At 40.0% G+C, this 20,905-nt stretch overlaps 1 protein-coding gene and 2 long non-coding RNA genes across 5 annotated transcripts in view; 2 read left to right on the forward strand and 1 right to left on the reverse strand.

The window, feature by feature from the left end:
* UBE2D1 (ubiquitin conjugating enzyme E2 D1) overlaps positions 1-20,905 on the forward strand; it is a 41,356-nt gene that overhangs the window by 2,862 nt on the left and 17,589 nt on the right. Inside the window, exon 2 of one of the 3 annotated variants that reach the window (XM_020783173.3) lies at positions 4,697-4,747. The exons of the other annotated variants lie outside the window; for them this stretch is intronic. Within the exon in view, the coding sequence (XP_020638832.3) occupies positions 4,697-4,747 (51 nt within the window). The remainder of the gene's footprint in view (positions 1-4,696; positions 4,748-20,905) is intronic. 3 annotated transcript variants of the gene reach the window in all.
* Positions 433-5,340, reverse strand: LOC140705910 (uncharacterized). Its single transcript, XR_012085513.2, has 3 exons — positions 5,289-5,340; positions 603-654; positions 433-483 (listed from the first exon to the last, which is right to left on the reverse strand). It is a non-coding gene; the product is annotated as an uncharacterized LOC140705910 (long non-coding RNA).
* Positions 11,654-13,259, forward strand: LOC144588433 (uncharacterized). Its single transcript, XR_013544001.1, has 2 exons — positions 11,654-12,281; positions 12,426-13,259. It is a non-coding gene; the product is annotated as an uncharacterized LOC144588433 (long non-coding RNA).

The following is a 20,905-nucleotide window of genomic DNA, read 5'->3' on the forward strand; positions in this document are numbered from 1 at the left end:
TTTTAACCCCCCCCCCCGCAAAAAAAAAACAACTATACTGACCATTGATGGGGAGATCTAGAATAGAAAGTACAACTTCACACAGTATGTAGCTAATGTATGGAATTCACTTAAATGACATGATGTGAACGTCTACAGCTGAGGCAACTTTGAAAGGGAATTACAGAAGCTGTCATTGGCTACAGGTAATGATTGCTATATCCAACTTTAGAATCCAACAGAATATCAGTTTCAAACAAATAAATTGTATAAGAAAGCAGTTATGCTCATGTTCTACTTGTCTGCTTCCTGGAATCATCCCGAAGGTCATGGGGGGGAACAAGATCATGTACTAGAGATGGCTCCAAAATCTTAGCAGGATTCCTAGGTTCCTGTGGCTCTTCAGCTTTTATTATGCTGTTCAGGGAATATTGCTTAACCTTCTTTCTTGGTGCTGTATTGTAAAAACCCTGTGTCCTTATGGAAGTGTTGCTCTTCTTGTAACTGTGGGTAAAGAGTGTATGAAGGTATTATTTGATTGATCCAGACAAATATTGTACAAATATACTGTAATATATTCTAAGTCATCATCATGATAGTCTGACTGGTCTGGATATTCCCACCTGTTGTTTTCTGAGCTCTTTCCACCTCTTGGTCAGCTTGTATACTGTAAAACTGTGGGAGCCAGAAAATGAACTGTTCAAGGTGCAATAGTTACAACAGAGGCCAAAGAAAACCTTGTGTAATTTTCAAGAAATTTCCATGTAATCTGTGCAAGCATATCCGGACTAAAACAAAAACACTGTGACATCTTAAAGACTGTCACATTTCAAAATGAGGTTTTTGTGGCTACCTCTACTTCTTCAGACATGAAATTTCACAGTGAGATATCACAGTTAGTCTTTAAAGTGCTGTAGTGTTGTTTTTCATTTTCTGCTTGCTTTTTGTCATCGTCTGAATATGCTTGAATTTGTGTACATTTCTAATTTTAATAATCTACCATCTACCCGAATCACCCGACATAGCCAGCACGGACGGCTGAGGGGACTGACGCCGAGGGAGGCCCGGAAGGAGAAAACAAGAAACTGGGCCTTCTCGGCGGTGGCCCCTCGGCTGTGGAACACACTTCCCACTGAAATTCGGCTGGCACCCTCGCTGGGTGTTTTCAAAAGCCAACTAAAAACTTGGTTATTCAAACAGGCCTTCCCCCCAGTCACCTAAGTTCTTTTCTTTCCTTTTCTTCTGGTTTTTAATTTTGCCAACTTGGATAGCATTAATTATAATAATTGCACTATGCTCGTTATTTATACGTTGTTTTAATGTGTTTTAATCTTTGTAAGCTGCCCCGAGTAGACGTTGTCTAGAGGGGCGGGGTAAAAATCAAATAAATAAATAAATAAATAAATAAATAAATAAATAAATAAATAAATAAATAAATAAATAAATAAATAAATAAATAAATAAATTTACTTTTCAGAGGATTAAAAATTTCATATTGATGTTAATACCTAGAAATTCTAAACGGTTTTTTAAAAATTACACTGCGTATAAATAGTGAACTTTATTTTTCATTTGTTTGGGGAGAAAATGTGAGCAGTGTCCCCAATTCAGACATATAGATCATTATAGGGAATTTAAGTGAATCAGTGGAGCAGTCTTTCAGTTGAGGCTGACTGGGTTGTTTTTGGGTCCTACAATAAGCCAGAATTCAAAAGCATTCTGGCTTATTGTTTTTGTTCAGTTTCAATTGATTGGCTCCTCCTATAACTAGAAGAAGCAAAGGAAACTACAGCTTAATGTGAAGACAACAAATCTGGCTTGTTTCTTTCTCAGTAAGCCAGAATTATAAACCATACTTTGTTCGTGCTTTGCTACAGAACAAGTTTAGCATCTTCTGTAATGATGCTCTTTATAAATTACAATTTAGATTAGTTGGAACTGGCAGGGAGTTCATTTTATCAACTTTGGCTGATAAGTAGGCTACCACCTATGCAGAGAGAGCTTGGCTGCAATTATTTATGCACTATTAACCTCTTAGCTGGGTTATAATGCCTATGTGGAGCACCTTTGTACATGGTCAAGAAATTTCAGTTAGCATGAAATTGAGCTGCAGGGCTGTTTACTGGTACTGATTGTTTTGAACACATCATTTCATAATTTGCCCTGTCTGATTATTAAGGTCATGTTCAGAGGATCTCCTTTGGAAACTACTGTCCATAGTGGTGCAACAGGTAGCCATCAAAGGAATGCCTTTTAAATAGTGCCCCCCCAAATAAGTCCAATTGATATACCTGCTAGTAGCACTTAGGCACCAAGTTAAGGCATTCCACTTCCAGTAGACATGAGTCCTTTGTTTTTATTTTCATGAAGGGCTTTACCATTTATATTTTGTTGCTGGTTGTTAATGTGCTACTATTTAAATATTCTGAAACCATCTTAGCTGACTGATTTGTCCTTTTTATGAATATTGTGATTGTGTTGATAGTTGTGTTTTACTCTGTGTAAACTGTCCAAAAGACATTGTCCTTTTTGCTGTTTGAACATTATTTAATCTGCATCCCCTTTGCTGCAGTTTCCTAGATAGATGTACCATGCAGTACTATATTGGTTGCATACACTACCTTTTCATTTATCTGCTTTCATGCTTTGTCAAGCACGGTGGATGTCAACCCCCCGCGCCCCCCCACGGCAAAGCGCCACTTTCAGAGGTGCATTTTCGCTGCTGAAAAAGCCCCAGGAGGCTTCCAAAAGCGGCACAAGGGGGGGCGGGCCTGCCCCTACCACACCCCCACCCACCCCCACCCTGGCAAAGCGCCACTTTCAGAGGCTTCCCCAGTGCATTTCCACTGCCTGTTAAGCTGGGGAAGCCTCTAAGAGCAGCGCCCTCTAAGGCGGGGAGGGGGAGGGGCTGGAGCAGGGAAGCTGGCAAAATGGCCATCCGCTGTTTTCTGGACGGATTCCTCGCTTACCGAGGCAGCGAAAATGGCCGCCCCTATGGAGGATCTTCGCTGAACGGTGAGTTTTTGCCCCATAGGAACACATTAAACAGGGTTTAATGCGTTCCTATGGGGTTTTTTGTTCCGTTTAGCGATGTTTCCGGATAGTGACGTTAATCCTGGAACAGATTAACGTCGCTATGTGGCGCACCACTGTACTTGAACCTGCCTACATTTAAGACAGTTTTGTGAAATCTTATTCTTGATGTCTCAGTCTTCCGATGTGAAATGAGTGCCTTTTCTGTCGTGGCACCTGGGCTTTGGAATTTCTCCTGTATGGAAGCTAGTCTGAAGTTCTCATGATTATTTAGGTGCTAGTTCGTTGACATAATTCTGTGCTTGCCAACTGAGAGGGAGATTCTACCAAACCCAATGGATCTTACTCCCTGGTGATCCTTTATAGGATTGCAGCTTTGCTCTTTAACTAACAGCTGTGGCTTTTAATGTTTGTGCTCAGTAGTGCTGCTTTCTTTCAGTATAGTTGAATTTGGTATAACATGTTTTTATGCCTTGTAATGTTTGTTGTAAACAGACTTGAGAATTTTATAATGGGAAGGTTAGTGTTGGAATCTTACTAAAATAATGTATAATGAAACTACATTAGAAATTGCTTTTGCTAGAAACTGCTGCCATAGTTTCCTGAAGCTGTCCCACTGTTGGCTGCATGGTTTTTAAAGCTTTTACTCTTTACTAACAGATTTTGGTTAATATAATAGTTCTTTAATTGTGGTTTGGGAAGCTTCAGGCATTTTTAGGTGTTCCTGAGATAGCAATGACAACAGCAGTTTGATGGAGGGATCTCCACTGACTTGTGCATTCTTTAAAAGGCAGGTTAGGCATACAGAGCTATCAAGACTGATAGTTCCTGTAGTAGCAGCAGCATAAAATAATTTGTACCTTCCAGATAAAAGCAGAGAGAAAAATACAGGGGGGGGGGAGCTAAAACCAGGAGACCCTTCAGTTTGGGACCTAATGATATTGATATTGGCTACAATTGTCAGGTCCAAAATTGAAGGGCTTCATTTAAGTACAGTGGTGCCTCACTTAACGGGTGCCCCGTTTAATGACGAAATCGCATAGCGATGAGGATTTTGTGATCACTTTGCGATGGTCTGAATGGGTTTTTTTTTGCTTTGCGATGATCGGTACCCTGCCTCGCTTACCAATCATCACAAAACGGTGATTTTAAAACAGCTGATCAGCGGTTCCCAAATGGCCGCTGGGTAAAAAACCATGGCCGCCCGCTGTGTTTAGGGATGGATTCCTCGCTTACCGGGCACCCAAAATGGCCGCCGTATGGAAGATTTTCGCTTAAAGGTAAGTTTTTACCCCATAGGAACGCATTAAACAGGTTTTAATGCATTCCTATGGGCTTTTTTATTTTGCATAGCGACGAAATCGCTTTGCAGCGATTTTTGCTGCATGAATTATCGTCGCTATGCGAGGCACCACTGTACTTATTTATTTATTGCTAGCCCATGGCAGCTGTTACAGCACTTATTGTTTAGTGGTGGGAGAAGGCCTATGCAGTGGATTCTCCCTGTTCCAGTATTACTTTCCGAGAGGTTAATTGTAGCAAAGGGAAGAGTTGCAGCATGGACATATCCCCTCCATTTCTCATATTTCTCCAGTTCCTACCCCACAGTATAGGAAAGATCAAAGTTTTATTGGCTCAGGACAACATATGAACAAGCTACAAAATCCTGTTTGCTCTATTTCAGGTTAATTGCCATTCTTCTCTCATCTCCAAAGAACTGCACACCAGTAAACAGGCAAGAACTAGTGACTCCATGCTACACATGTAAATGATGGATAGGGTTTGCAAAATTTTAGAATGTCTCACTGGTCAGTCAAATTTTCACCAGTCACTATGATTGGACTATAGCCTTGCAAGTTATCTTAACAAATTTAAACTAGGCACTTGTTTACTTTTATTTCTATGTAACAATGCATACAAATCCAAAATAAATTGTATTGTGTACATGGTATTTGTCTATGTCTCCTTAGTAGAAAATGCACTTGTGTCCTTGAACATGCCTGGTAGTTTTAGCACTGAAGTACCATTTATGGCTTTAGTAAGGTTAAGCTGTGATAGTGGAGGTCCATTTAGATTCACCATCGTAAGGTCATCTAAGCTTTCAGTTTCTAAACACGATCTGAATTTATTTTTGATCAGATTCATCTGGCTGAAACCCCCTTCACAGCTAACTGTAGAAACTGGTAGAACAGAGGCAGTTTTAAGGAGCTTCAGAAGAACAAGAAACCTACCCCCATGGTGGTTCATCTACCCTCAGACTTGGGTTGCTTTATTACCTGCATGCCTGTGGGGTCATGAAGCTTGCATTTTGAATGCCTTTCTTTTGAATGTCTCCAGCAAAAATAAAACTGAAAGCATAAGCACCTGGCTTCTTAAGGAGACACAGTTCCCTTTTACCCCAGGATGTGTCCTCGTTCGTTTGAAATTGGTAGCAGGGAATCTCCATATTCTCCAGCATGGGATTACTCTACATTCCCCTACAGAGCTATATCTCTATGTGCTGCTCAAACTCCCTTCTTGCGAGAAGAGGGCAGTTTTCCTTTTGCAATGGGAGGGGGAGGGGATGACTGCGAATTATAGAGAGAGAGAGATACTGTATACAGGTGGAGGGGAAGGAGAAAGGCAGGGAGGGAGCTGTGACTTATCAAGCAGCATTTTTCACTTGTCGCACGAGTGCATTTTTCAAGCCCTGATGGTGAAGCACTAATGAAGAATGCTGGCTATGAAAACAGTGTTAACATGGGGAAGATTATTAATTTAAAGCAGTGTTTCCCAACGTGGGGGTTGTAAAATGTTTTGGGAGGTCGCAGGTTACTTTATATGTGTTGTGGCCCTTGTTAAATAATTTCTTCCTTAACCTTACAGAATGGGATATTTAATTTATTTATTTATTTATTTATTTATTTATTTATTTATTTATTTATTTATTTATTTATTTAATTTATACCCCGCCTATCTGATCGGTGAGGACCACTCTAGGTGGCTAAGTTAGTGCATATGATGTGTGCATCCCAGAACATGCCACAGAATCCTCTCTGATTCACAGAGGTTCTAGGACCTCCACGGGGGGGGGGGGAGAAGCCTCTGCTTTCTGAGAAGAGATGAAGTTACCACATTACAAATATCTTTTTATGCAAACGTGGCAGGGTGTCATAGGTTACTTGGCTATTATAAAAGGAGGACGTGAGTTTAAAAAAGGTTGGGAACCATTGATCTAAAGCAAATGTGTTTGGTTGGGGAGCTATTGGCTGCGCGACTGTCCTTTTGGATTATGCAGTTTTACAAGACAATTTATGGGTCCCTTAATTGTAGATGATGTCATGCTTTAACATTTCTGGTTATGCTGACATGCTTGCCTGTATAAATAATGAATGGGGTTTTCATTCAGCCTCTGATGCTGGACTGTGATTATCTTCTGGAACTGAAAGCAATATAATAATAATTGCACCGTACGCCAATTCTCTCTGCTGTCGGCTGGTGTTCAGGAAACTTTATGGAAAAAATATTGGTGGTACCATTGGTGCCTTCATAATCTAATCATCTGTTAAAGTACTCATTTGAGAGTGGAGGAAAGGAGTGTGATATCAAAAGAGTAATATAACAAGCAGATTTCCAAAAAGCATGTGGAGAATGATTAATACTAAACTAGGCATGTTTCACACTAGGATGGTTGCTAGTTTGAGGTGCAATGGGGAGGTTGCTAAAGATGGGTAGCGTTTAAGGAGAGCCATGAAGATTCTGCAGAAATAACTTGAATGTTGTTTGAAAACAAAAAAAGGTTTCTCCTAAAGATGGCTGTCATATACAACATAGATCTAGATTCTAGATGAATCAGAACAGCTTTGCTTTGGCTAGTGATTTCCAAAGTTTTTACCTTCTATGATTTATTTCCTTATGTATTTTGATTGCTGGTGAATGGCAGTGTGGAGGTCCTAGAACCTCTGTGAATCAGAGAGGATTCTGTGGCATGTTCTGGGATGCAGAGTCTAGGAATCTATTGGCCTTGCTGCCAACATGCAGGGAACCTTTTTTGGGATACTTTAGAGAAACTGAGTGCCCTAGTCGATGGGGCATTGACTATTATTGCAATGGCTGTGTAGGTCAAGTAAGGGTATAATTTGAAAAACAAAGTAGTGCTAGATGTATTTATGAATATAGTAAGCACCTCTTAAGTTTAGAAATTAATGTTATTCTTCAGGGAGCAATTAAAATACACAAAACTGGCAGGAAGACATTCATGGAAATCTGGATTGTATGTGGTGTGTGGGTTACAAAGGTTGCTTTGGGCTATACATTTATATAGAAATGTAAATTCTTAATAATCACAGATTACATCTTGATTTAGTTTCTGGAGACACTTTACACTTTATGACTGATCAGTTAACACTAGGATTCATTATGGTAAACTTTCTGAATTGTGAAAGGAAGAATGTTACAAAGAACTGTGATCAGCTGAGAGTTACCACTGTGTGGTAGTTTCAAGTCCTGCTTAGCCAAGATGTGCAGTAGGTGGCCCTGTGAAAGTGTTCCTGTCTAATTTACCCTATGGGACTGTAGGAATAAAATGGAATGAGTATGTATCTACTGGCATAAGCTTCTTAGTGGAAGGATGAGATACAGCTGTGGTGTATACCTGTGGCTTACTGTGCGTTTTGTTTACACTTTGTAGTTTCTGTATTATTGTCTGTGGGACAGCATTGGTAGAATACTGTACTAAGTATGTGTGAAGCAGCTAGTGGAGATCAGACAGAAGAGCATGATGCTAATAATAACTGGGGGGGAGTGGTGGGCGGCAAGAAAGTAACATAAATATGAATATTTTCCAAAACATAGTTAATATGTTCTTGTTTGAGTTCAACAAGTACTGCATAGTGTATCCCAGACAGCTATTCCCTTCCCTCTCCTCTCTTTTCCATTGATAAATGGGTTGCTGTGCTTTACACAGGACACAATCGTGAATTTACAGCTGCTTTATATTTTTTTCAAAAATGAGGATCAAACATTTCTGTCTTTCTTGCTCCCAACATTCTTGGGAATTACTGAAACGTAACACCATCACATAATCTGCTAAAGACTTGTTCAAATGTCCACAGACCTCTCCTCCACTATTTCTAGTTGAAATTCAGACCATGGAAATATGTCAGGCTTCTCTCTCTTCCTACCACCACGAACCTGTTGGTATATAACCCCTTCAGTGAGGAAGATCTCTTGATAAATTGTACATATTTTATGCACTTTTCTTAGCCACGTAAAATATTATGCTAATGTGGATTTGAAATTAATTAGGATAATACTGTACATTAATGTATGATACCTTGCATAGGTATTGTGGAAGTAACTGTTAGCAAGCTGATGAAACTTCAGATGGCAGGGGCATGTCAACAAAATAATGCACTAAGTTGTTGATAAATTGGGTTCTTGATGGTAGGCCTGTCAAATCTTTTCTAAAGGCAGATGGGACTTTTACAAGGCCCTGTACCAGTTTGCAGCATATGTTTATGCTCTCTGTCTGTCATGTTGACAGTCATATCCTGAACTGGTTTCCATTTGTACTGTAACACAGGGAAAGGATTCTGAAATTAAGATCTCGGATGTTGATTGGTTAGCTTATTTGGTCTAGGAAACAGCGCTTTATGGAAGCTTCTTGTTCACTCAGTGCAATGCAAACTGGGTTGTGACAGTCTGAGAGCAGACTCTCTCAGAGGAAATGGTGTCCACAGATGCTATGCTCCTAGAACTAGGAATAGGGGCTGTGGGTTGTTCTGAGGGTTGGTGTTCAGAACCAAATAAACACCTTTCTCTTCCATGCTGTGGTGCGGATTCTGCTGCCTTCCCTCTGCAGGGCCTGTCAAACGAAACAAATATACATTAAATGCATGCATTTAACATCACAGTTATTTTGGCTGTGAGAAACAGTGTGAAAAAGTTACCATCCTGCACATGGATGAGTTAATTATGCTGATGGATAATAATACTTTGTCTTTATTTAGTACATGTGTTCACAACTCTTTGCATAACCATATCCTAACAGTTCTCTCAGTCTGTTGTTCAGCTGATAGGGAGCAGGGCAGGGGCTGCACATAAATGTCCTGTGGTTGGGAAGCAGATGTCTCAAATCTATATTGGAAGCCTGGGGAGAGAGAGCAATTAAAAATCTAAAAGCAGTAAAATACCTGAAGCAAAATCTGTTGATTTATAGCTTCTACTTAGTATGCAATTATTTAATAAACAATACCAAATGTGACTCCCATTCCAGTACCCTGGGCTGCTATATGTTCAAAGTGTTTCAAGCAGTGTGAAATCACTGAATTGTTTGTGCCTTTAAGTGTGTCTTGAGCTGCAGTGCTGAACCACCAAATTGATTAACAAATTCCTAGGAATGTTAGAGAGGCTGTCCTTTCATTAGGATGCCAATTGTAACCGCTGCTGGCTATATTTGTAGTTTGGGGAGTCAGAGAATCATTCACAGAGTCCACTTAGAGAATTGTGATCCTGGACTTTTGTAGGCACTGCACCTTATTTAAATTTCTGTCAAGACTCTCATTCGTCTCCATTGTTGTAAGTGCTGTGTCAAAATGATCTGGGACATGCGTGGTATTTTGTTACTGTTGTGGAAGAGAAAGGAAGTGGCAGTATTCACTTGATAGGACAGAGTTTACTTGAATACTTGAAACAATCCTTTCATCTATTCTTGCCAGAACTCTGAGGAGACTTTTGAATCCTTCGTCTTGAATGGGTTCTGGAAAATGTACAGTAGTGTAGAATTCTTTTAGCACAAGACTCTTGAATTAAGCCATTTTAAACATCAGAAACAAACAATATTTGATAGGTATTAAAGAATCCTTTTCATCTTGTTCCTGAAGGAATAACTGACATCTGTTCCTAACCATGTGTGCATTTAGCAACTCCATATTCAGTTGGTAAAATGTAACATACTGTTAGAATAAATTTAAGGAGAACGTGACTCGGGAAGCTGTTAATTTCATTTTCTTGCATCACCCATCACTCTCTGAAATATATTTGTTTTATGCAGCACATATGCAGAACTTAGTATTGAGAATGATTGCAAATTAGCATCATTGGCTCATTCCAAGATATGTGATCCAGTAGGAACACAGTTCTATATTGACTGAAATCCAGTAGTGTAATTTACAAAAACATCATTGTTGCAGGTTTTTTGGAAATAAATTTTTCTCTCCCCCCCCCCCCCGGTCATTCCTAGGGCTCTCTTGGGATCTTCTTCATTGTGGGGAAGCCAAGGGGAGCTATGAGATGGAGAGAGTATTTAATTTCTGAAAATTGTCACCAGCAGTAAAATCACCCTGATGTCAGGAAATTAAAAACTTTCCCTGCCATCTCGCAACCACCAGTGGCTTTCTCACACTGAAAGAGAATCTCACAGAAGCCTCAAAACCTTCAAGGGGAATCAGAAATTAGTCATTTCTGAAAAACCATTGAAGCTGATGGTATCATCAGCCTTCTGTACCTTCAATTATAGGACAGGATTTGAGGTAATATAACATAATATAATCACGTTAATAATCTATAAAATATAGTATTAAATAAAGTACAGTATGGTGCCTTGGAAGAGACAACTGATAGCATTGTGCCGTTTGGAAATTGTGGACTGCAAATTCCATAATTCTTCACTCTGGGAGTTCTATCTGACAGAAATCTACATGTTGCTCACCTTGGAGAAAAGTCTTAATCTGGAAGGTTTTGTGGCCTATTTTCCCCCAATCTTCCTATTCAGAAAGGAAGCTTCAAGGTGGCATTAGGTCTTTGTTTCAGCTGAACCATATTTAGGTATTTGTAGGTGTTCGTTTGTCAGGTAGAACTCCCAGAATGGAGAATTATGTGATTTGAAGTCCAGACATTCCACATGGCAGAGCCCTAACAGCTATACTGTTTTCTAAAGTAATGTGTTTATAAGACCAATTCAGGATACCCTTATAACTTTGACTAGAAGTGACGACTTGGAGGCAGGATACTGTACCTGAAGACCCATTGCATCCCATATGAGAAGTCTTGTAATTTGCTGTCATTATCTGAGGACTTGTTCTTATACAGTATTTCATCTCCGAAAGAGGTGATGGCTGGTGGGATCACAAGGCAAGCCTTCTGCCTAACAGCTCTCCATTTGTGGAGTCTCCCCTTGGGATATTGCCCCCCATTGTCTTTTAGATGGCTGATTAAGAGTACTGTACAGATATAAAAATCTTTTAAAAGCATTTTTTAAAAACCCACCCTTCCTGAAAAACAGATATTAAGGACGGGGTTTCTTTAGTGGTCTCCAGCCACAAAATATGAGTGCTAGTTGGAGAGGGGTGGGGCAAGAAACCCTGGAAGAAGAAGAGGAGGGAGTGATATGATTTGCTTTAAGGCCCTTATAGCTTATAATAGCCTTGAAGAGGAGGTAGCTTGTTACCTGGAACCCTAAAGCCTTAACGCCCACTTAGCCAAGCCTATGTTTTGCAGAGCTTATTTGTTCTCTGCATCTCCATAGAGAGGTCATGGTCCTTTGGGCTACACCCAGCTGCATTGATTCCAACTTTAGTAGATTCACTGAATAAATGTATGCAAGCCTCATTGGTTACGTATACTCTAGCTGGGACTACCAACTGGATTTAGCTCATTATGACTGAAAAACTTCAGAAACTGTCTTCTAGCTTTTACTGAGGCTGACCTGTAAACACTAAAAATAGGTAGCATATTTTATATTGTTTGGGAGACCTTATTCGCTGGAGTGCAATTGAAAAATTAGGCTGCTGTGAGTCCACTGGCCTAAGTTTCAATTCTGTGCTGATAATGTTTTGTGACTCAACGTAAGCTTTGCTACGCACGTGTAATCTCTGCATGTTTCTTGTAATGGTGGCAAGCATCACTGAACCCACTATGACTTACTAAGAGAAGGTTATTGTGCACAAGTAAACAAATTGAAAGATTTTGTGGGGAAGAAAACAGTGTGCTATAGTGTAGTTTTAGAGTAAACTACTGAAAAATATTATGGCTTAATGTTACCATAAATTTATTGAAGATGGTATTTATAGCTCGCATCTTAGAGCAAAGGGTCCCTTGCTTGTGCTGGAAACAGACTGTAGTGTCATATAAGAAGGCTCCACTTGGAAGAACAGCTAATCCAGACATAAGTAGTGGCAAAGGTACTAATAACATGACAAACAAGCATCATTGCTCACTTTTATTCAAAGGGAGACTGGAGCCATTGGTGGGTAGGACTCAGTTAAAAATGCTGTTCCTCTAAAACACTGGTTCTTAACCTTGGGTTACTCAGGAGTTTTGGACTGCAACTCCCAGAAGCCTTCACCACCAGCTATCCTGACTGGGGTTTCTGGGAGTTGCAGTTCAAAAGCATCCGAGTAACAAAGGTTAAGAACCACTGCTCTAAAAGACAGTGTAGATTCAATACAGGTGTATGTAGGTCCAAATCTGTGTCAAGAAGATAACTGGAGTGCAGGGAGAGGTGCCACAGAAGTGCCATGAATATCTGTTTGACTTAGAAATTTTTCAGAACTACTACCTTCTCTTCTTTCAAGAACAGCCCTAGTCATGAGAAATTATCCAGGTTAGAAATTGGATACAAACCTTTTAAAATAGAAGACTTAAGCCAATTGTTAACCCTATCTAGAGTAGATCCATTGAATCAACTGAATGATGAGGCAATATTTTTTGAATATCCTTATTATTTGTTATGTCTGTTATGGATGGGACTACTAGTTGGATTTTGGTCAGTTACTTTTAAACATTGTGAAAACAGGAAAGGTCTTAAAGCATTAGAAACTGGGGGAGGGGGGAAACCTACTAGTTTTCCTCTAGCAAAGAATGTGGTATCAGTGTCCAGTAATTGTTTCCTTAATAATGTTGGTGCAGTTCTTGTTGCAATCCTATTCTGCTTTTATGGAGGTTTATAAAAATTTTGCAGGTTCGTACCTTTAGTGGGCTTATTTGCAAAGCTGGTGTTGGCCTGTGATTAGTACAAGACTCTTACGGAGGTTGGTATCCAAGGTGTCCAGCTGAAGGGGAAGCAAATAAATAATTCTGAGTGACCCCAGTCCAAAGTGGGGGCGTGTAATGTATGTAATCTTTATGAGTAAGAATATCATTCCTAAGGCATTTTGCGGATGGATTCAGTTTTCTCTATGCTTTTCCAGACATTTTGTACACCCACTGCAAACATGAATTTCTGATGGTATGGAGATAATTAGCCTCAGCTGTTCATGAGCAGCTGAAAAGTGCCGCATGAGTAAGCATCACACAGTGCCAATGTGAATTTCATCTTTATTGATACAAATTAGATTTTTCATGTTGTGTGTAGTGATACTATGCTTGTAGTGGCGCAATGGTTAAACCGCTGTACTGCAGCCAAAACTGTGCTCACGACCTGGGGTTCGACCCCAGGTAGCCGGCTCAAGGTTGACTCAGCCTTCTGTCCTTCCGAGGTTGGTAAAAGGAGTACCCAACTCATCGGGGGGGGGGCAATGTGTAACCTGCATAATTAGCCTGTAAACCGCCCAGAGAGTGCTTGAAGCACTATGGGGCGGTATATAAGCTGAAAGGAAAAAAAAGAGGTATGATCTCTTTCTGTAGGAGAAATAACACTTTAGGATTATTCACGTGAATTCATTGCATAGTCAGACAAATAGAACACATGGAAGGGGCCTTCTGGGTGGGAGTGGTCACATAGTGTCTTAAAACTTGCATTGTCATTGCTGGCCTATTTAGAGGCAGTATGTGATCCTGCAGAAACACTAATTGCACCCCAGAGCTTTACCATGATGGAATTGGAGCTATGATCACAATAGGAGTGAAAGGTTTACTACAGTAGCATTCATGATAATGTTTCAGCAACGGCACCAAATTCTGCTTATAAGGCCTTGTTGCTTTTCCTGTGATACGGTTTTCAGTTCCTATCAGCCTTAGCAAGTTTATCCAGTTGTTAGGTATAATGGAAGTTGTAGTTCCGCACAATCTGGAAGACCTCTAATTCCGCAGCCCTGATTTATAATTTTTTCCATTGTTTTTTAATAATTCCATTTTTTAAAAAAAGTGGTGCATGTATCTATATGAATTGAACCACAATGCTTGATCACATTGGTTCCTCCACACTTTGTTTTTAATGGTATTAAACAGGGTTGGCAAGTAGAAGGTTTTGGGAAGAAATTTCAAATGTTTAGCCATCCAGGCTATCTATTACTGGTTATTTTTCCAGCACCTCTTGTATTAAACATGTGCTACTGCACAAATATTTTAGTGTGCTAGTAATTCTGGTTGTCATAGAAACCAGCTTAATCTTTTTCTGTACTTAAAAATAGTAATGTGCTATCGAGTCAATTCTGACTTTAATCTTTTTCAGGGTTTTCCAGGTAGAGAATACCCAGAAGTGGTTTACCATTCCCTTCCTCTGTGGGCATCCTGGGACTGTGCAGCTTGCCCAAGGCCACACCAGCTGGCTTTTCTCCCAAGAGACACAAGTGGGGAATTGAACTTCCAACTTCTGGCTTCTCAGCCATATACCTAAACCCCCGAGTTATCCAGCCGACTATTTTCTGTACTTACGCTAGTGGAATATTGAACATCTAGTAAAGTAAGACACATTGTCAAATTTAATAGTGGAATAAGAGAGTCATTTTCGAAAGCAATTCTATTTTAGACTGTCTTTCATGATACTCCTTCCCATGAACATGAGTCAAACAAAATAATACAGTGGTGCCTCGACTTACGAACGTCCCTATTTATGACCATTTCGAGTTACGATCAGCTCCGGCTGCAAAATTTTGCTTCTACTTGCGACCGGAGCTTCCACTTACAAACAGAAAAAGGCAGGGGGAAAAAGATGGGAAATTCAGATTGCTAACTGTAGGTAGCGACGAGGCTGCTTCTTTGTAGCTCTTTCACCCCAGCAGTTAGTGTGCGATCGGAGGAGGCTTGGGACTGCCTCGCTTCTGCTTCTGAGTGAGCGTGTGTGTGTGCTTGCAGGGAGCCTTCAGGCTGCAGGGTAAGGTAAGGTGCTGTTTTCTGCTTTTTAAAAACTGTTCTGGGTGTTTTTGCAGCGTGGTTTTGGGCTGGGGAGTTATGTTTCTGTGCTGTGATGGGTCTTGGGGAGTTTGTTTGTTTGGGGGGTTTCCCCCCATTTCCGATGCATCCTGGGGGGTTTGTTTTTTGTGTTTTCCCCCCATTTCTGATGGGTCTTGGGGAGTTTGGTTGCTTTTTGGGGTTGTTCCCCATTTCCGATGGGTCTTGGGAGTTTGTTTGTTTGTTTGTTGGCCTCCCCCCATTTCTGATGGGTCTTGGGGGGGTTTGGTTGCTATTTGGGTTCCCCCCCCATTTCCGATGGTCTTGCAAGCTTTTTGTCGCTCACCCCCAGTGTCCCTAGTTTGTTTCCCTCAAACCCAGGTCCACCTTTGGACACGACTTGCTTATTACTTCTTTCACCAACTGCCACCAATGGATCTTGATCCATTATTTACCATAAATGTTGCAAAGACACATATATTCAAATATAATTGATTATTTATTATTTTGTTGTTAAATCACATATTATTCATAGATGTTTTATTACGTTACATTCATTGCTTGGGTACTAAACAAGTTTCTTTATAGGTATCACTTTTCATATTAATAACTGTTAATCACTGGCATACTATCAGACGATTGTCTATTTATTGACTTCTATCTTTTAACTATTCTTTAATCCCTAAACCAACTATACCACATCAACTTTCCCTTCTCTCTCCTAAAAACTCTCAAAACCTCTTCTCTCATTACCTCTCCATCCAACCACTGCCTCTAACTGTTTTCTTGACTCCCCCCTCCTGTCTTCTCATAGGCTCCAGCTCTAGAGCTCCAAATGATGGACAGGTGGGGCATGGGCATTCCGCCACACTTCTCTTGCTTTTTCCTTTGTTCTCTTTGCATTTCTGACCTGGACCCTTTGTTTTCTGTGCATTTCTGATCTGCTCTGTTTGTTTTCTGTGCATTTCTGATAGGTCTTACACACTTGATTGCTTTTCTTTTCTTTTTTTTTCCATTTCGCCAGAAGGGATTAATTGCATTTCCAATGAGTCTTGCAGTGATTTTTTTTGATGATTATTTTCTTCAGTCGGAATGGATTAATTGCATTTCAATGCATTTCTATGGGAAATGGTGCTTTGACTTGTGACCATTTCAAGTTACGTCCATCTTCTGGAAACGGATTGTGGTCGTAAGTCGAGGCACCACTGTACTTGCTTGAATGTGAGCTCTAGCAGAACTTAGGTGTGCTTCCTTCCTTTGTTCAGATATTGGTGTGCATATTCATCCCAATGGATTTTGAAAATCTTGATGGATGGTTATTCATAGAACAAAAGTGGAAGTCCTATGGTGCACAACTAAAGTTGCTTTAGCTTTTTTTAAAAATTATTATTTCTATGGCAATAGTATCAGTTTCTGTTAGGACAGGTATATGAAATACCTCTGTCCTTTTGCATGGAGTTGCCCAGTAAAACATAATCATACAGGAAATGCTGAGGTCAACACAGCAGTACAATGTGGTACTCTTCCTAAAGTTGATAATGTATCATATAAGATATCTGTCTTTGTCAGTGATGTCAGTCCTACCTTTCCACAGGTTCAATTTAATTTTGAATTGATTAGACCAGCATTTGACCCACTAAGCCAACAGCAGCCTGGCAGGGTCTTGTTAACTGTCTTGGTATTGCTTGTGACTGGAAAAGGGATATAAAACATCTTATTAAGCTCACTGTCCCTGCTGAATTTTGCTAGAAGTTGAATTTATAGCTATTTTTGGTTTATAGCACAGACATTATATCAGTAGTTGAGTTTCTGTATAATTCAGTTTTTCAGTGTTTTTGGCCTAACACAGCTGAAATTTTAGATAGTTTTTTAAGGATATTTTATTTCATCTGAAGCTGGGAAGTGTAAAAATAGCAGATCAGGCAAAATCCAAAGAAACAAAACAAAAAGACAAAAACATATGGCACCTTAAAGGCTATTATATTTTAATGTAAGCTTTCGTGAACATGTCCACTTTGTCATACATAAAGAAACAGAACAAAATGTAGATGAAATATCAGTTTCATATTCGAAGTGTTCATTGGTTACATACAGCAATTAGGCCTATGTTTATTTTAGGGTCCTGTGGTAAAATTTCTTCAAGAAGACACAAAACAGACACCAGGTCTGAGCAGAGATGGGGGGGAGAAAAGAGAGAAGGGGGTAGGGGGATTGAAAATGCAATTGAACTTCAAGAGGGGAAAGAAAAAAATGAAAGAAGGTAGCAGAGGAATCACGTGTCTTAATATAGAGAATATAGGCAGTTTTAACTTGTGATAAGAGATGGGCTTGATAGTTGTGAAGAAAATAACCATGGCAGTGGATAACAGCAGAAGTGATACATCTGGTATTGGCTTAAGAAACCTAGGCTTATATTGAATCCATTTCTGTGGTGTCCATCAAATGTATAAATTTTATTTCATCTGTTTCCCTCTATATTCTCGATTTGTAACTATTCTGTTTTAAAATAGTGACTTTCAGATCTTTCACAGTGTGTCCTATGTAGAGTGCACAACGGCATAGTTGGTGAAAGATGGCATAGATCACATTAGTTGAGGATCAATTGAAGGTGTTTTGATATTGTATGTGGTGTTGTTAGGTCCTGTGGTTGTGTTGCCAGAATAGATGTGTGGGCAGAGTTGGCATCTGGCTCTGTGGCAGGTTTTAGTCCCTCTGTCTGTGTTGCTGTGTGTTAGTACTTGCTTCAGGTTGGGGTGGGGGTTGTCTGTAGGCATGTATGAATCTCCCCCCAAAGGCTTTGGAAAGTGAAGTGTTCTTGTCAAGGATAGCTTGGAGATCGCTTAGAATGCATGTGAGTGGTCTCAGTTGTGGGCTATAAGTGACAACTAGTGGTGTTCTGTCACTTTTTCTAAAAATAGCAGGTCTTTCTCTGCTTGCAGCATTACAGTTTTATTTAAGAGTTCACTGCCTTGAGCTTCCTTGACACTTGGCAATCTGACACTTGTGGATTCTTTCTTGCTGGCAGTATCTGACATTTGCATAGATAAGTTGTTCTCTCCTCTGAGTGAAACCTGAGCCCTGGGATTGAAAAGGGAACTGTACTTCTGAAAGATTTTGCAGTTGGCTTCTTTGGACATGTGTATACCAAAATGACCTCCCTGGATGGGCATGTGTCATGTTTCTCAAAATAAAATTAGTTGCAAGTACTTGGGTAAGACCTTGATGCTCTTTTTTTGGAAGGTCACTGACAATATCACTTATAGACTCTTATGACAACTACTTTATTTCAGATATGGTCTTAATGACTAGTGGTGTAGTTGTTTCTTTGTGTACGGTGAATTAAGTATCCAGCACCATACAGTAACATTGTAATGAAGAAATAAATTTGTGTCAGTTCAGTAAAATGATAACAAAACTGATGAGTAGTATGTTTAAAATTATGAGAAATTTGATGAGTTCATTGATTCAGTGAGCTTATTCCAGTTGCACCGCCTAGAGTGGTCCTGAGTTGACTAGATAGGCGGGATATAAATTAATTAATTAATTAATTAATTAATTAATTAATTAATTAATTAATTAATTAATTTACTACTGGATTTCTACCATTGTCTATTTCAGTGTATTAATCACCATCTGATAGTATGTTGCATATTCTCTTCCTGGACCAATCCATTCACAACTTCCTTTTGGGCATGCAATGAAAACCTGACCTGTACAGATTGCATTTGAGTAATGTTGTTGTTGTGTGGTCATTAAGTCGTGTCCAACTCTTTGTGACCCCATGGACCAGAGCATGCCAGGGGCTCCTGTCTTCCACTGCCTCCCGGAGTTTGGTCAAATTCATGTTGGTTGCTTCGATGACACTGTCCAACTATCTCATCCTCTGTCGTCCCCTTCTCCTCTTGCCTTCACACTTTCCCAACATCAAGGTCTTTTCCAGGGAGTCTTCTCTTCTCATGAGATGGCCAAAGTATTGGAGCCTCAGCTTCAGGATCTGTCCTTCCAGTGAGCACTCAGGGTTGATTTCCTTCAGAATGGATAGGTTTGATCTCCTTGCAGTCCAGGGGACTCTCAGGAGTCTCTTCCAGCACCACAATTCAAAAGCATCAATCCTTTGGTGGTCAGCCTTTTTTATGGTCCAACTCTCACTTCCATGCATCACTACTGGAAAAGCCATAGCTTTGACCATGCAGACCTTTGTCGGCAAGGTGATGTCTCTGCTTTTTAAGATGTTGTCTAGGTTTGTCATCGCTTTCCTCCCAAGAAGCCTTCATGGCTACTGTCCCCATCTGCAGTGATCATGTAGCCCAAGAAAGTAAAATCTGTCACTGCCTCCATATCTTCCCCTTCTATTACCAGGAGGTGATGGGACCAGTGGCCATGGTCTTAGTTTTTTTTTTTTTATGTTGAGCTTCAGATGATGTTGAGCTACATTGAGTAATGTAACCTATGTTTTATGTGCTGCATTTTCAAAATGTTTTGTTTTGAATGAATTGTACATATAGGCCACCCTGGATTCAGAAAATGGGAAGTAAAATAAAATTAATCTTGCATAAATTAGCCACCATTGCACAGAATGTTTGTCCAGCACTGAAAGTGGAACTGCAAGCTCTAGTTGAAATGAGAAACTCCCTCTTGTGGAAAATAGTGGAAGGCTATTGTCTGTGTGTTAAAGTAGGATTTAAGCCTTAACATTATCATGCAGAAAAAGAAGGAAATGTAGAGCAAAAAAAACCACAAATACAAAAATCTTATAATGCAGTTGACATAATTAAATACTGCAAGAAAGCATTCCGTAACAGCCTTCTTCCATTTTCCAAATTTTGAGGGTTTTTTGTAATTAACAGATTCCCCTCATCTTTTGTACTTACAGTGTTGCCTCGCATAACAGGCGCCCCGTTTAACGACGAATCCGCATAGCGACGATGTTTTTGTGATCGCTTTTGCGATCACATAACGATGTTTCCTATGGGGGAAAATCGCTTTGCGATGATCAGTAAGCTGTTTCGCTTACCGATTTTCGCATAGTGATGATTTTTCTCCAGCTGATCGGCGGTTCCAAAATGGCCACTGGGTAAAACAGGGACAGATTCCTTGCTACCGGGCAGCTAAAATGGCCACCGTATGGAGGATTTTTGCTTAAAAGGTAAGTTTTAAGCCCATAGGAACGCATTGAAGGAGTTTCAATGCATTCCTATGGGCTTTTTAATTTTGCATAGCGACGAATACACATAGTGACAATTTTTGCTGCACGGATTGTCGTCGCTATGCAGGGCACCACTGTATGTACTCTTCTTTCCACATCGTGGGGCAGGCAACCTTCCAGCTGATCTGGACTGCAGTTTCTTTAGTTCGTTATTGCTGGTTGTGCAGGTTGGGGCTGATGGGATTTGTAGCATGAGCCATCTGAAGGGCACTAGATAAGCTATCACTGCCTAGCTCTAATTGTTGCAGTATGCTATATTGTGTTGTATTTATTATCATTTATTTTCTTTAAAATATTTTACCCCACCTTTGTCCTTAAAAAGGATCCAAGGCAGCTTATATCATTAAAAGACAATATTTAAAGCTAAAAAGAATAAGTATCTCAATACTAATAAGGATCAGACAAATACCATGGTAAAACATGGTAAACAAATGCAATACAAAAAACACATTCAAAGCAGTAAGGCACAACAATCCATTAAAAAAGCCAACTCAGGCAGCTAGCCAGTTGCTAAGGGAAAGCTTGCCTGCAGAGAAAGGACTTTGCCTGTTTGCGGAAGGACAATAAAGATGGGCCAGTCAAGCCTCCTGTTGGAGGGAGTTCCAAAGTCAGGGGGAGGGCCCTCTCCTGTGTCAAAACCAAATGCAATGTTTGCTC

This window comes from Pogona vitticeps, chromosome 3, assembly GCF_051106095.1.
Source record: "Pogona vitticeps strain Pit_001003342236 chromosome 3, PviZW2.1, whole genome shotgun sequence".
Classification (NCBI taxonomy): Eukaryota; Metazoa; Chordata; class Lepidosauria; order Squamata; family Agamidae; genus Pogona; species Pogona vitticeps.